Raw genomic sequence first — 16,286 nt, 5'->3', positions numbered from 1 at the left:
CATAGCATGAGAGGGCGCTGCAGTGTTGAGAGCAGAGGACAAGTGAACTGTGTTTCCTGGGGAATGGTCATGCGGATTGCTGACAGGTGTGGGTAGGTGATAGACATCTGGTGGCACCCTGACCCCCGAAATGGTGGCTTATGATGCTTCGGATATGAAGGTTGGTGGGTGTTTCTGTTTTTCAAATCTCCATCTCCCACAGTTATTTGTTGGATTATTTTTCTTGGAACCTATCCAAAGTACTCTGAATTCTCTTCCTCATGGCCATCTCTGCCAATCTGCTTTTCCCAAATCTACATTAAGATGAACAGTAGCCATGGTTAACATACTACCTTTGTTATAGCTGCTGTTTACGGACCTCTTTACTGCTGCTACCAGTGCAGCCTTCTCCTCGTTATTTCTTACCACCACCCATGTGTATCTTGTACGCTGTAAATAAAAATCATTTCTTGTCATTCTACTTTCCTGTACCAACATTTCCAACCACCATCCTTGCTTCCTGTCTGTTCCTTTGAAAAGCCATGTAGCCCTGAATATTTATTTCCCAGCTTTGAGTTCCTTGTAAATAATAATGGCTATAAAATCATACCCATTAACCTGTGGTTGGGCATACTCTGAATGTTACATGCATTCAAGATACTGTCTGTGACAAAGCAGTCCACTTGATTTGCACCGCATCCACAAATATTGAATCCCTCCGTGACTAATGCTCTGTAGCTGCGTTATGTACTGTTTGCAAGGTGGACTGCGGAAATTCGCCAAGTCTCCTTTGGCAGAACTTTCCAAATCCATGACTGTTAGGATTTAGGAGGAGAAGGACAACAATTCTAGTTGAGCACGCGTGACAACAAAATCTAATTCCAATCACTTTGGCCCTAAATACATGGGAACACCACCACTTTACAAGCAACTCACCATCCATACATAGTTGAAGATTGGAATGTGTACAATGTTGCCATGTGTGAAATGGAATCAAGAACAGTAAGCAGTTAATCCCAGAATGACAAGCTGACCAGACCTATGCCCAGTGACTCTGTGAGATATGGAGACATGCACTCTGCGCAGTAGTTTTGTGACGTGGAGGCCAGAAATGAGCACAGTAACTCCTTTTATTAAATGAAGGTGATGACAGTGTGCAGCAACTATCGTAGTGCTTTTGGGACCAAAACTCTGTAAGTGAAAACAGAGTGAATAGAAGCGAGGTAGGCAATTTGGCCTAGCAATCTGCTCTGCCATTCAACCACCATGACACCATTTTCCCACACTATCTCGGTATTCTTTATGACCTTTAATGTCCAAAAGTTTCTTGATCTGCCTTTGGAGTATTTTCAATTCAATATTTTCAATACACTTGAGTCCTCTTGGGTCGAGAATTTTGAAGATTCACCACCCACTGGGTCAGGAGTTTCCAAGTCATGTCAGTCCTAAATAGGTTGGCTGTTTTTCCTGAGACCATGTCGGCTGGCTCTTGACCCCGCTGCCTGCCAGGGGAGTGTCCTTTCTGCAACTTTCCTCCATGCTTCACTGGACTTGTCTGCCATTTTTCCAGACTCTTGAGGGCGCAGGTCCAGTTTCCTCAATTCCTGAGGAATTCCCAAGTCTCAACGTGCCAGTAACGATATGTATCTTCCTGTTTCAGTCCCTCGATGACAGCCCAATCGAGGAAGATGAAGAAGCTCTCAGAGAGGAAGATCATGATATCGACCAGTTCAACGAGGACACGTTTGGGCCTGGGGCAGTGGGTAAGTCAAGGCCTTTGCGATTTGTTCAGATGCCCACTCATTGTTCATTTTCAGATATTCTATTCTTGACTCCCTCTACCTCTGACTGCCCTTACTGTGACTGGGGTCTAGCTGCCGCTCACACTGTGACAACACAACAGTAGCAGTGTGTCTGGGCTCTGTGCTGTAAGTGCTGTTCCTGGGGATGCATACCAAGTCAAATAGAAACTACTGCTGGTGGAGGGTCATCAGTTTGGTGGAAAGCACTGATTTAACTGCTGGAAGCTTGTGAGTTTTTGACCCACAGCAGCCCCTTAGTCCAGGAACCCATCAACCCCTTTGAGAAGTACTCTAGTTATTAAATGCAGTGCAAGTATGTTGAAGCACTTACTGCAATATGCTCAATGGAGATAATGTTGAGCATTGTTGTATTTTCTGTAATGCCTTGTTTGAATTGTTTTGGAATACACTATTGGCGATTTTATGAAAAAGCTACAGTCTACAAAAGATACTTGAGAACTCAGATTTGAGGAGGTCTTTGAGTATCAGTACATTGGCTGTGTGTTATGGGTGACTGTCTTTAGGCAGTGGGCCGATTATGATTTGGGAGACTTGTATTTACGGTTGGATTGCTCCTGAATGAGGAAGTTAGCTCAGAACGAAAGCCTAAGCTCCATCTGATGCTCTTGAGTTTGGCTTTTGCAGAGGACTGGGAGGAGCAGCACGATGGCCTGGGCGATCCGACAGGAGATCCAGACGACCTTTTAAAGGAGAACAACTTGGCGGAGAGCATCAGCAAGCTGGTCATCGACAGCGACCTGGAGGACCCGGCCATCATGAGGGCAGTGCCGTCCCACCCTCCGCTGCAGGTGGGTCTAGCCTCGTGTTTGCGGTGTCACACAGCACCAGCTCTCTGTCCCTCCTTGTCCAGTTTCAGTCAGGCTGGATTTTAGAGAGACACTGCTGCTGTATGATCCCTACCTGTTTAAAAGTCTCTCACTGACCCCTGCAACTTGCTCACAGGCACCCCCTCGACTGAACTCGAGCATGTGGGAAGGGCCCATGGTGTTCGGTGGAATCGGAAATCCTTTTCTTTCCCACTTAGAGGTAAGTAGATTTGCTTGTTTATTTCACCTCGATTTCTGCTAACTGAACTTTGCTGCTTTCTTTGTTAACAGCATCAAAATTAATTTCCTGCAGCTACTGCCTGAGGATGTGCATTCCTTTGGAGAACAGTCCTTCTGCTTATTTAAAATTGGGTTGGGGGGGGTGGTGGTGTTGTGATGTTGGTGGTAATGCATGGTGTGTGTGTCTCGTTGACTCATCCCTATAAAATAGGAGGTGCAGTTCAAAAAGGGGAGCAGGAACAGGGCGTATAAATGCACAGACCATTGAAAATGTCAGAACGGGTAGCAACATCAGCAAAGAAAGCACACGTTTTCGACTTTTTATCAGGAGGGCAGGGAGTACAATAAATCAGACCTGCTGCAGATAGATTACATGCTAAAAGTGGCAAGGATGGTGAATAAAATTGTTATTTAGAATTGGTAAAGTTAGTTAAGCATTAGGATGCTTTGCTGGAAGAATGAAATTGAAAAGAACTATACGTATAGAGGTTGGTAGAATTGTGCTCTGTTCTGACCTCTTTTTAAGAAGGGTTGAGGAGCATTGGAGTAAGTGTAAAGCAAATTTGAAAGGGCAATATTTAGCTGAAGTCATCCAGTATGTGACTAATAGGGCAGGTGTTGTCCGGGCTCTGACCCTGTGATGATAGTTCATTTTCTTAGCAATATTGTTGGTCAACCTGGGAAGAAATCAAGGTGCTTTATCTGTCTGTGCACACTCAGCACCAGCTTACAACTAGATTATGGTTTATCCCTCATCCCCAGATGTGTTACTGTGGTCCTCACACTCAGTCTCTAGTCTGCAGCTGATTTAGACTGATCTCTCACCCTCAGCATGTTAGTGAAGCCCTGAAACTCAGCCCTCAGCTTATTGTTGAGGTGGTCTGATCGTACATCCCCACTTGTGGCAGGATAAGGCCCTTGCAGCCCTTTCCTAGTGTAGATGCCAATCATCAGTCAATTCAGTTCACTCCGCATAATTTCAAGAAATGGTCAGACATACTGAAGAGGCTATGGGCCCTAACAGCATTCCAGCAATAGTACTGGAGACCTGCGCTCCAGAGCTTACCACTCCCCTCACCAAGTTGAACCAAGCAGGTGAACCTGACATTAGTGGTGGGCAGGTTGTTGGAGGGGATTCTGAAAGATAGGATTTACATACATTTGGAAAGGCAAGAGCTGATTAGGGATCGTCAACATAGCTTTGTGTGTGGGAAGTCATGTCTCTCTAATTCGATTGAGTTTGAAAAGGTGACGAAGATTGATGAAGGCACAATGGTAGACATTGTCTAAATGGACTTTAGCAAGGTGTTCAGTAAAGTTAGGCATTGTCAAGTGGTTAGCAAGGTTGGGCCACATGGAATCCAGTGGGAGCTGGCCAATTGGGCTTGAAGCTAGGAGACAGAGTGGTGGTGGAGGGTTGCTTTTCAGACTGGGGGGCCTGTGACCGACCAGCGGTGAGCCACAAGCATCGGTGCTGGGTCCACTGCTTTTGAATGATTTGGATCTGAATACAAGAGGACTGGTTAGTAAGTTTGCAGATAACACCAAAATTGGGGTACTGGACAGTGACCTCAGAGTACAACAGATGGAATTTAATTTTAATAAATGTGAGGCTTTGCATTTTGAAAATACAAACCAGGGCAGGACTTGTACAGTTAACAGGAGGGCCCTGGAGAGTGTTGGTGAACAGAGACCGGGAGAAGCAGGTGCATACATGTGCATAAAAGTGGTGTCGCAGGAGGACAGGATAGCAAAGAGGGTGTCTGGAATGGTTGCCTTCATTGGTCAGTGCATTGAGCACAGGAGTTGAGATGTCAGGACATCGTTCAAGCCGTTTTTACGATACTGTGCTCAATTCTGCTGTCCCTGCTATCCAATGGATGCTGTAAAACTTAGAGTCATAGGGATGTACAGCATAGAAACAGACCTCTTCAGTCCAACTGATCCATGGCATAAGTGTGTGCTATTTCTAAGATGCACTGCAGAAATTCACCATACCTCCTTTGACTGTACCTTCCAAATGAATGGGACAGGTAGATAGCTATGAGCACCCCATCCTCAAGTTCCCCTTTAAGCTCCTCATCATCCTGACTTGAAACACACTGCTGTCCCTTCAGTGTCATTGGGTCAAAACAGTGGAATTCCATCCCTAAAAACGCTTGGACTTCTTTTTATTCATTCATTCACAGGATGACTGTATTGCTGGCTAGGGCAGCATTTATTGTCCACCCCTAATTGCCCAGAAGGCAGTTAAGAGTCAGCCACATTGCTGTGGGTCTGGAGTCACATGTAGGCCAGACCAGGTAAGAATGGCAGTTTCCTTCCCTAAGGGACATTAGTGAACCAGATGGGTTTTCCCAACAATTGTCACTGGATTCATGGTCATCATCAGACTCTTAATTTCAGCAATTTATTGAATTCATATTTCGCCATATGCCGTGGCAGAATTCGAACCAGGTCACCAGAACATTATCTGGGTCTCAGAATGACCAGTCCAGTGATAATACCGTTAGAGTGCAGTGGTTCAAGAAGGTAGCTAACCAATGCATTGTCAAGAGCATCTAGGTACAGTCAATAAATACTGGTTTTGATGTAGGAAAAACTACTGTCCCCAGAGAGCAATGAGAATCTGAAACTTGCAATCACAGACTGAACTTGGTGTGAGCAGTGTTACAGTATTTAAGGATAAGCGCAGTGAGAAAAGGACTAAAAAGATCTGTTGCTGATGTGAGGGCGGTTGGAGCCTTGTGTGGAATGCAGAGACAAGTACAGACCTGTTGAAAGCGAACAGCTGGCGTCTGGGCTGTGCAATGTCTTCAACCATGCTGCATATATTGAGCTGGTCAAGGATGACTTGAAACAACAGAACATGCTGGTAAAGCTCAGCAGTTGGGCAGCATCTGTGGAGAGGGCTAGCGTTTTTGGATCCAGTGACACTTCCTTGGAACTGAAAAAGGGATTGTTTATTTTAATACTGAGACAATTAAAGGAACCCCTTTCTCAATATTGGAACAACCAAAGACCCTTCACACCAGCCCAGGGGCCCTCTTCCCAACCCTGTACAACCAGTAAATGTTTAAACAATCATTGAGACTCTGCAGAGTCTCATTGTCAGACCTCTAGGTCATCCCCCTCCCTCTTATAGTTATTAGTACGCTCCAGAAGAATCTCCCCATAAAATGTGAATGTACTTCGAAGGATTCTGTCCCCGCACCCAGAAAGCTGAGTCAGCAGTCTCGAGTCATACAGCACAGAAGCAGACACTTGTGACCAACCAGTGCGTACCGACCATAATCCCAAATTAAACTAGTCCTGGATAATAGTGTGAAGCTGGATGAACACAGCAGGCCAAGCAGCATTTCAGGAGCACAAAAGCTGACGTCTCGGGCTTAGAACCTTCATCAGAGAGGGGGATAGGGTGAGGGTTCTGGAATAAATAGGGACTGGGGGGTGGGGGGCAGACCGCAGATGGAGAGAAAAGAAGATAGGTGGAGGGGAGAGTATAGGTGGGGAGGTAGCGAGGAGATAGGTCAGTCCAGGGAAGACGGACAGGCCAAGGAGAAGGAATGAGGTTAGTAGGTACGAAATGGACGTGCAGCCTGGGGTGGGAGGAAGGGGATGGGTGAGGGGAAGAACAGGTTAGGGAGGCAGAGACAGGCTGGGCTGGTTTTGGGATGCAGTGGGGGGAGGGGGTGAACTGGGCTGGGTTTGGGATGCAGTGGGGGAAGGGGAGATTTTGAAGCTGGTATCTGCAGTTCCCATTATCTCTGAAACTAGTCCTGCCTGCCCGTACTGGCCAACATCCAAACGTTTCTTATTCATGAACTTATCTCAGTGCCTTTTAAGCATTGTAATTGTACCTGCATCCCTGACTTCCTTTGGAATTTCGTTCCACACACGAGCCACTCTATTCTTTTAAAAATTGCCCCTTGTCTTTTTAAAATCTTATTCTTACCTTAAAAATGTGTCCCCAGCCTTGAAATCCCCTACCCTAGGCAAAAGACGTTTGCCATTCACTTATTGGTGGTACTCGTGATTTTATAAACCTCTACGGGGTCACACCTCAACTTCCTACACTGCAGTGAAAATCATCCCAGCCTATCCAACCTCAGATGCTCCATTCCCTGCAGCAAGCTGGTAAATCTCTTCTGAACCTCCTCCAGCTTAATAATATCCCTCTTGTAACAAGGAGACCAGAGGTACTATTTTTGTTGCTGCAAGGTCGTTTGGTGGGGCGGGGGGACCACTTCCTGCAGATGCTCACATGCTGTGTCCGAGTTTGAGATGTAATAGAAGGCAATGTCGCAGCCAGTTACCAGCATCACACCTGGTTACTGGCGCTATTGCCCCAGGTTAACCTGGATAATTCAAAGGACTTTGCTGAGGCAGCGAGCGACAATGGGTGAAGTGATGGGGCAGGACACAAGTGGAGTGAGGAGAGCAGTAGGAGGAATTGGTGTGTTTCTGTATTGCATGCTGACCACGGTCACTAATCCTAAGACACTGAGAATGATACCTCAACATCAATGTTGAAATGTTTTGGCACTACGTTATGGGGAAAGAAATCAAGTAACTTCAGAAAGTTTGACGAGATGTGTTAGGAAGTGCATTTTAAGTGTGGAGGGAAGAAAGGTTGCTACTTTAGGCACTGGTCATTTGATGCCAGTCAGCAGTGGAGGTATGGTTGAAAGCTGGGAGGCCTCAATTCGAGTAGTACAGACATTGTACAGGTGGTGAAGAGGAGAAATAGGAAGCAGCAAAGTGGAGAGAAAGATTGACTCCCAGCTTGTCCATGTCTTTATTAATCAAAATCAGCGTGCAGGTGAGTTAGCCATAACATGGAAGCAGGTCCTTCAGTCTACATCATCCATGCCAACCAGATATCCTAAATTAATTTAGTCCCATTTGTCAGCATTTTTCCAATATCCCTCTCAACCCTTCCTATTCATGTACCCATCCAGTGCTTTTCACATGTTATAATTGTACCTATCTTCACTTCCTCTGGCAGCTCATTCCATACATGCACCACCCTCTGTGTGAAAATGTTGCCCCTCATGTCCCTTTTAAATCTTTCCCGTCTCATCTGAAACCTATGCCCCTCTAGTATTGGACTCCCCTACCTCAAGAAAAGACCTTGATTGCTCACCACGTGCCCCTCATGATTGTATACACCTGTAGGTGGTCATCCTTCAGCCTCCAATGCTCCAGGAAAATACCTCCAGCTTATTCAGCCTCTCCCTTTCGCTGAAACCCTCCAACCCAATAAAAAGTTTTCTGAGCGCTTTCAAGTTCCATAACTTTCTGGTAGCAGAGAAATCAGAATTGAATACAGTGTTCGAAAAGCGGCCCTAACCAATTCCTGTACAGCCACCAGGTGACCTCCCAATTCCTATACTCAATGCACTGACCAATAAAGACACGCATACCAAATTCCTCTTTCACTATCCTGACTATCTGCGACTTGGCTTTCAAGGAGCTTAGAACCTGTACCGTGAGATCTCTGTCCCTTTGAACATTATTTTTTTTTTAAACTTTGCTTCTCCACATCCTTGCTCCCAAAATCAATTTGTACACCATATTGAACTTTATCTGCGACCTTCAGTCCCATTCCGCCAACTGGATGGTTTTTTTTTTGACAATGCATGTTATCCTGTTCACAGTAGTTCCAAGCTATATATTGTCTGCAATACACTGATGCAGTTTCAGGATGAGATGCTGATGATTTAGGGCCGACAGGTGAAGGAAGCTTTTCTCTCGAAGGCTTGTGAATTTTTGGATGGTCTGGCCCCAGAGGTCTGTGGGTATATGTTTGTTGTAATGCTTGCCCTGATATGCATGATATTTCAGTGTCCCAGGAAATTGAAGAATGGTATGAAATTACAGTTTAGCCAGTGGTTGGACATTGTTATTATTGAATGGTGAAGCAGGCTTGAGGTGTGGCTTTGTATCTTGATGAGATGCAGAATGGGCCTTTTCCTGTTCCTGTGCTGCCAGCTTGAGATGGGGGTTCAATGGGCCTCTTCCTGTTTCTGTGTAACAGACTGGAGAAGAGACTGAATAGGCCTCTTTCTGTTCCTCTGAAACAAGCACGAGAATGGGTTCAATGGGCCATTTGCTGTTACAATGCTGGAACAAGAGTGGGCCATTCAGCCCCTTAAGCTGCTTCTGCCATCCAGTGAGTTTTTAGCGGATCCAGGGCTTAGCTTCATATATTTGCCTTTGGCCCAAATCCCTTTACATTTTTCCTCCACAGAAGTTTCAGATTTACAATTAACAACTGATCAGACATCTACTCGTGGAAGAGAGTTCCAAACCTCTACCACCCCTTGTGTGGCAGAACTGCTTCCTAACATCTCGACTGATGTTCTGGGTTTGAATCCTGCTGTGGTGGGTAGTGAAACTTCAATGTCAGAAAAATCTAGAATTAAAATCTGATGTGATGGTGACCATATGACCACCATCATTGTTTGTAACAGCCTGCTCGTGTTCTTCAAAGGAGAAAATCTTGCCTCTTTACCTGCTGTGACTTCCATGTGATTCTCGATTCACAGCAATATGCTTAACTCTGAACTGCCCTCTGGATTGGCTGAGTTCAATGGCAGCCAAGAAGGGGCAACAAATGCAGGTCTTGTCAGAGATGTTCATGTCCCGTGGACAAGTTTACAGAAGGTTGGGAAGGGACTGAATGGCTTCCTTCTGTTTCTGCGTAGCAGGCTCAAAGGGCTGAATGGTGCGCGAGTGTAATGCTGGCTGGCTGAGCTGTATCACAATCCCTTCCTTCCTCCTGTAGGACAGCCGGGCTCTGTCTGGCTCCAAAGATTCCATTCTGCCCAAGAAACCAGCCTTTGGACGTAACGAAGAGCGGGACTTGTCGGACCGAGCGCCCCCGCCCAGGTCCTCATCCCCCGTGATCGGGAGCCCTCCTGTGCGAACGGCCCCCATCGGAACACCCCCCAAGCACGTGGGCCACACCGCCACCCAGCAGGTAAGTCTGCATAGCTTTGCAGCTCATTGACAGCAGGATCTCACCCTTGACTCTGTTTTGGCATTCCCCGCTGTCTCTTCCTTCTATCCCGCAAAATCCTGCCCATCCACCGTAACCTGTGCCCCTGGATCAGCATAGACTCCTGGTTTACAAATGCCCTGATTTTCTTTTTCTTTTTTTTCCCCCACCTATCTTAAACTCAGTTCAAACCCTACCACCCTTCTTATCACTGTCATCTCCTCTGCCCTCCACAGCTTTCCCTATCTCTAACTTCCTCCAGCCACAGAATTCTCCCCATTTCCCCACTGCCATTTCCATCTAGAAGGGCCGAGGGCAGCAGATACACTGGAGCGTCACCCCCTGCAAGTTCCCCTCCAAGCCACTAACCATCCTGACTTGGCAGTATATCACCATTCTTCACTGTTGCTGGGTCCAAATCCTGGAATTCCCTCCTTAATGACAGCAGGTGGACTGCAGCCGTTCAAAAAGGCAGGCCCACCAACTTCTTAGGGGCAACTAAGAACGGGCAATAAATGCTGTCCCCCTTGTGACATCCACATCCAACAAAAATGAATAAATGAAAGAAATCTCTAACTTTGTTCAACCTCTACAATTCTTGCCATCTCTGTAACCTCCTCCGGCCCCTACACCCCTCCCAATCTCTGTAACCTCCTCCAGACACTACATCCCTCTGTCTTTCCGTTACTTCCTCCAGCCTACACAACCTTCCTATCTCTGTAAATTCATATCGCTACTACAACTGCTCTCTTTCCTTTCTCTCAGTTGGGGCTGTGATTCGTCTCCTTGTGCCCCTTGGGGTTAGGCCGTAATTGTTTTTTGTCTGGTCTTTCAGCCATCCATCCTGTGCCCCACCCCTGTCCGCGTGCGAGCTCCGATTCACCAGCGATTTTCGGCCCCCTTCAATGAGCGGATGTCACCAACTCAGCTGCTGAACGTTGCGGTGAGGAGTCTGCCAAGCGGGCTGCGGTGCGGTCGGGTGGGGGTTGTCGAAGAGAGTTGGTTGTGTGTAAGGGAGGGCAATACACCTGAGACCAGGAGGATACATAGTGGTGGGTGGGTGAGGACAAAACGTACAGGGGGAGTAACAGGATTAGGGAGTACGTGTGAGGGAGACTGAGAGAAGTTGACTCGCGGTGGTGAGAATGTATTTAAACGTGGAAGGAGATAGGAGGTAAATGTGCAAGGGGAGCTGGGACAGAAGGGCTGAAATGTGTGGTAGGAAAGACTGTTGGGTTAAGGCAGGGAAAGAGGGTGAGTCTGTACATAATATGACACAGGTGACTCTGTGGGGAGGAAGAGAAGGGGCTTTGTGGGTGGTGGTGGGGGCGGGGGTGCGGGAGAGAGAGAGAGAAAGATTTACTGGAGTGTAGGAGGTTGAGAGTTGACCTCATACAGGTTTATAAAATCATGATGACCATAGATAAGGTGAATGGAGGTATCTTTTCCCTTAGGCGGGGGATTTCAAGACTAGGGGCGTATTTGTCAGGTGAGAAGATTTAAAAAAAGACATGAAGGGTAATTTTTTTTTAACACATTCTAGTTTGTGCGTGGAACAAACTTCCATAGGAAGTGTTGAATGCAGGGACCCAACAACATTTGAAAGATATTTAGGCAAGGAATAGGAAATGTTTCGAGGCATATGGGCCAAGCACAGGCAGGTAGGATGAGTTCAGTGTGGATTATGGTCAGCATGGACGAGTTGGACCAAAGGATCTGTTGCCGTGATATGAGACTGTATCATGGAACGATAGCACTCAGATTAGATAGCAAAGGGGACACCATGATTGAGGATTGTTGCAGACAGTGGGAAAGAGCGGTAAGAGGAGAGTGTAGTTCAAGAGCAATTGGAAACACTTTGTCTGACAGTAGGAGAACATTGGGTGTGTTGTTGGAGTCGTTCAAGGGCAGTGACTGGATGAACATCATCTTGGGATATCTGTGGACCTTACCATTGCTTTCTCCCTGTCTTACAGAATTCGTCACTACGTCGCCACCATTTCCAGGGCAGCGTCACGCAAGTGCTGAATCCACTTCTGCTTGGAACGGCCCAGGTAAGGTTGGCTGGGAAACAATGAACCTTACAGGGATACCATAGTTAATGACCTCCCTTGGGTCCAAAGACACTGTTTCTGCTTAGTTCATGTCTCCCATCTCTCAATGATGCAGAGCTTATGATACATGGAGGTGTCAACACTTAGTGTTCTTCTGCTCTCAGTCAACAGTTACACCCCCCCACCCCAACCATATTGTTAATTAACAATCCCAAAATCAGACCAAAGGGACTATAGTGTCTTTGGAGGGTCGGCGCTGAGGGAGCGCCGCGCTGTCGGAGGGTTGGTGCTGAGGGAGCGCCGCGCAGTCGTTGGATTAGTCCTGGTGGAGCTCATGGATCTCAGCAACCTTTTTCTGGTTGCTGTTATTTCCTTGTGGAAGCCAGTGATGATGATGTCCAGAGACCCTGGTGAATGTTCTGGGATCTGGGTTCAAATCCCACCATTGATGCATTTGAACCAAAAGTGAATTTAATAGTGATTGTGAAGCGCGTTGTCCACAAAACCCATCTTGGTTCACTGACGTATTTTATCAAAGGAGATCTTATCCGGTCTGGCCCACACGTGTCTCCATAGCCAAACAAATGCGGTTGATTCTCAGTTGCTTTCTGAACTCGTCTATTTGGCCACTGAGTTGAATCAAACCACTCCCAAAGGGAGCAAAAAAAAAGGTCTGAAACTGGACAAGCCACTCCATATCAACCCCTGCACTGGAAGCTAGCCTGCAAGGACTTTGAGGAATGTCCCAAAATTGGGAAGGCTGGCTTGCAGGCAAGTCAAGCAGCAACCTAACAGTCCAATTATCCAAATCATACCTGACAGCCGACGTCCCAAGAGATGACCATCATAATTTCTGGATATGTACATGAAACAGAGAGTGACTGCTGTTGAAGGTACCATCTGACTGAGCATTAAGACTCTATGTACCTGCGCCTCATTAATATTAATGTCCCTACCTCCGCTACTTTCTGAAGTTCTCAAAAGTCATTACCATTTGAGATGAACAAGTATTTTTTGCCATTTCTATCTTCAGTGAGACCCCTGTTTTTTTTAAAACTGTGCCCCCCCTGCTCCCCCAGTTCTTGTCACCCCCACAAGGGGAAATGGCTATTCTGTATAGTTCCCTCAGAATCTTGTATATCTGAAGAAGATTAATGCTCAGTCTTCTAAATTGCAATGGATGCAGGCCTAGCCTGTACACAGTGTTATGGACCTGATGAAACGTCTCTCAAAATGTATTCAGAAAATTCAGCCTCAGCCCAACCTTTCCTTATTTTAAAGTTGTGTGTTCTGGATGCAATTCAGTTGGTCAAGCTGCTTGACTTTAAGGATGCATAAAAAAATTAGTAAGAGTTTGGCTTGTTCTGAAAACACTAGAATCAATGACAATGTATAATTTCCTTCTTTGGATCCCCATCCTTTCTTGAACAGAGGTCTCATGTTTGCTATTGCCTAATCCGATAGGACCATTTGCAGTTGGAGAGAATTTTATGAAGCTTCCCTGAAAGGCAGTGGATGCAGAATGTATAAATATTTTTCAGGCACAGATTTTTTTTTTAATGACCAACGGAATGAAAGTTGATTGGGGAACGTGCGGGAATGCAGAGCTGGGGTTAAGATCAGATTAGTCTCATAAATAGCGGCACTGTCTCAAAGGGCAAAGTAGCCTGTTCTTGTTCCATTTAAAAGATAGGAGATACGATTGGCACCAAAATTGGCGATGTAGTGGACAGTGAAGAGTACAACGGGACCTGGATCACACGGGCCAATGGGCCGAGGAGTGGCAGATGAAGTATCAATTTAGATAAATGTGAGGTGCTGCATTTTGGAAAGGCAAATCAGTGCGGGGCATATACACTTAATGGGAAGTTCCTGGGAAGTGTTGTCAAAGGAAGAGATCGTGGAGTGCAGGTTTGTAGCTTCTGGAAAGTGGAGTCGCAGATAGGCTAGTGCAGAAGACGTTTGGTCTGCTTGCCTTTATCGGCCAGTGCACTGAGTAATAGGAGTTGAGAGGTCATGTTGCAGCTGTACAGGACATTGGTTCATCCACTGTTGGAACTCTGCGTGCGATTTTGGTCTCCTGCTATAAGAAGGATGTTGTGAAACTTGAAAGATTTCGAAAAAATTTACAAGGATGTTGCAAGGGTTGAGGGTTTGAACTATAGGGAGAGGCTGAATAGACTGGAGCTATTTTCCATGGAGTGTCAGAGACCGAGGGCTGACCTTATAGAGCTTTATAAAATCATGATGGTCATGGATAGGTCAAATAGACAAAGTCTTCATTGGGGTGGGGGAATCCAAAACAACAGGGCATAGGTTTAAGGTGAGAGGGACCAGATTTAAAAGGGATCTAAGGGGCAGCTTTTTCACACAGAGGGTGGTCTGTGTATGGAACGAGCTGCTGGGGAAGTGATGGAGACTGGTACAATAATACAATATTTAAAAGATGTCTGAATAGGGAGGGCTGAGAGGGACATGGGCTAAATGCTGGCAAATGGGACAAGATTTATTAGGATATCTGGTCGGCATGGACGTGTTGGACCGAAGGGTCTCTTTCCATGCTGTGCATGTCTATAATTGTCTGACTGAAATAAAAACTGAAAGAATTGCAGATGCTGCAAATTAGAAACAAAAATGGAATCTGCTGGAAAAGCTCAGGTCTGGCTGCCTCTCTGAAGGGAAATCAGAGTTAACAGTTCGGATCTGATGACTGTTCCTCAGAACTGATGGTTGCTAGCAAAACCAAACTAAGTTTTTTTTAAAAAAAAACGTTTCTCCAAACTTCTTTTGCCTTGTTCAAAATTTAAACAAACCTTGACAGTTAGTTAACTGCCATCATTAGCTGGTGCATCCTCCATGGGAACCATTCCACCAATCAGTCTATTTGCCAACCTGTTCACACTCTACTCTACTCTTCTACAGTATGAGTTTTGCCTTCCTGTCTTGTTTGTTGAGAGTTCTGGTGAGTTCAAGGCAAAGACGTTTTGACTAAAATGTTTAATTCATCAACGATATTAAAATCTGAGCTTGCTCATTTGTGGCTTCTGTTTTTGGATGCTGCGAGAACACCTTGCTTGTCTGGCCTTGGAGTTCTACCATGGCTGTATTCAAGCACATGCCAGCTGGACAATTCAATGCACCCAATACTTAACCTGCTGTCACATTTCTAAAGGTACTGGAATTAGTCTGTCGTCCACGTGCTGTGACAGAAACCGTATAAAGGGGTCTTTACTCTATCTGACCATCTGCTGTCCCTATCCTGGGAGTGTTTGATGGGAATGGTGCAGATCGAGCTTTACTTTCAGTTTAACAGATTCAAGAGTGCTTTTGTTGGTGTCTAACCCTGTCTCAGAGGTGTTTATTGAGGTCAGTGTAGATGGAACTTCATTTCATATCTAACCCTATGCTATACCTGCACGGGGAGTGCTTGATTGGGACAGGGTTGAGGATTTCTTCTCACCTTGGGACCAGTGGTGAAGTGAGGGTGATTTTAGTGGGTTTGTAAAACTAGTACGCTGCCTTCCTTAACTTTGATGCAGTTGACAGTCGTAAGTGTATGTGTCTTAGACCTCGTTGACCCTGATCACCCTCAAACTGACACAACTCTTGAGCATGACAGAGGGAAATGGGAGCATTGAAAGTGGGTTGGTGCTTGTGCCGAAATGAAATCTTGTGCCTGTGATCTTGTCCCTCCGCGCGCACCCCCCCCCCCCCCCCCCCCCCGCCGGCGGATGTGTCTTCTTGCTCCCCTTGCTGGTGCAGACCTGACCCTCGGTGCCTGTTGTGTTTGACTTTGTGCCTTGTTTGCCCCCACAACAGCAGACGGGGAGGATGTCACCCAGCCACTTTGCCCGAGTCCCAGGGTTAGTGGGGAACCCGCTGACGGCAATGAACACCAGCCTGCTGCAAAGCAGGATGGGACAGATGATGCCGCCCATCACTGGTTTCCAGCCATACTTCAGCCCGGCAGCAACTGGACACCTGCAAAACATCAGGTACCGTGGGCCTTTTGGGGGGGTGGAGGTGGGCTCTTTCAGTGACTGTCACCTGAGGACGTTGGTTTGCACCCCATTTGTTTGGTGCCCAGTTGTGGAGGAATATTTAAAGACAGTCTGGTAGTCACTATATCCAGTATGAACCCTCTGCCACCCAGCTTCCCGTTACTTACTGTGCATCACCTCATTTCAAGATGCTGCCTCCTCTTTATGAACTCTGTCTCCTTTCACCTGTCGCACCACCTCCCTCATCAGTGCTCACTAACTGTACAGATCATAGCTTGGGTTTAACGCTTCAGCTCTTGTTTCCTCTCATTGCCAGCTCAGACCATCCTCTTTCTTTTTTCCCTTTTGTTCTGCACCTCTCCAGTTGTGGGCCCCTGTTC

The 16,286-nt window shown here is 46.3% G+C and overlaps 1 protein-coding gene across 3 annotated transcripts in view; it reads left to right on the top strand.

Moving 5' to 3' along the window:
• The first annotated feature begins 2,448 nt into the window (after positions 1-2,448).
• patl1 (PAT1 homolog 1, processing body mRNA decay factor) overlaps positions 2,449-16,286 on the top strand; it is a 31,436-nt gene continuing 17,598 nt past the window's right edge. For all 3 annotated transcript variants that reach the window (XM_059642839.1, XM_059642837.1, XM_059642838.1), the window contains exons 1-6: positions 2,449-2,590; positions 2,745-2,828; positions 9,639-9,833; positions 10,687-10,794; positions 11,828-11,905; positions 15,725-15,900. In XM_059642839.1, coding sequence (XP_059498822.1) covers positions 2,558-2,590; positions 2,745-2,828; positions 9,639-9,833; positions 10,687-10,794; positions 11,828-11,905; positions 15,725-15,900 — 674 coding nt within the window. In that variant the 5' untranslated portion in view covers positions 2,449-2,557. The remainder of the gene's footprint in view (positions 2,591-2,744; positions 2,829-9,638; positions 9,834-10,686; positions 10,795-11,827; positions 11,906-15,724; positions 15,901-16,286) is intronic.

Source organism: Stegostoma tigrinum, chromosome 46, assembly GCF_030684315.1.
Source record: "Stegostoma tigrinum isolate sSteTig4 chromosome 46, sSteTig4.hap1, whole genome shotgun sequence".
In the NCBI taxonomy this organism is placed as follows: domain Eukaryota; kingdom Metazoa; phylum Chordata; class Chondrichthyes; order Orectolobiformes; family Stegostomatidae; genus Stegostoma; species Stegostoma tigrinum.
The sequence above is the reverse complement of the archived record's forward strand: the minus strand, read 5'-3'. Positions and strand labels throughout refer to the sequence as shown.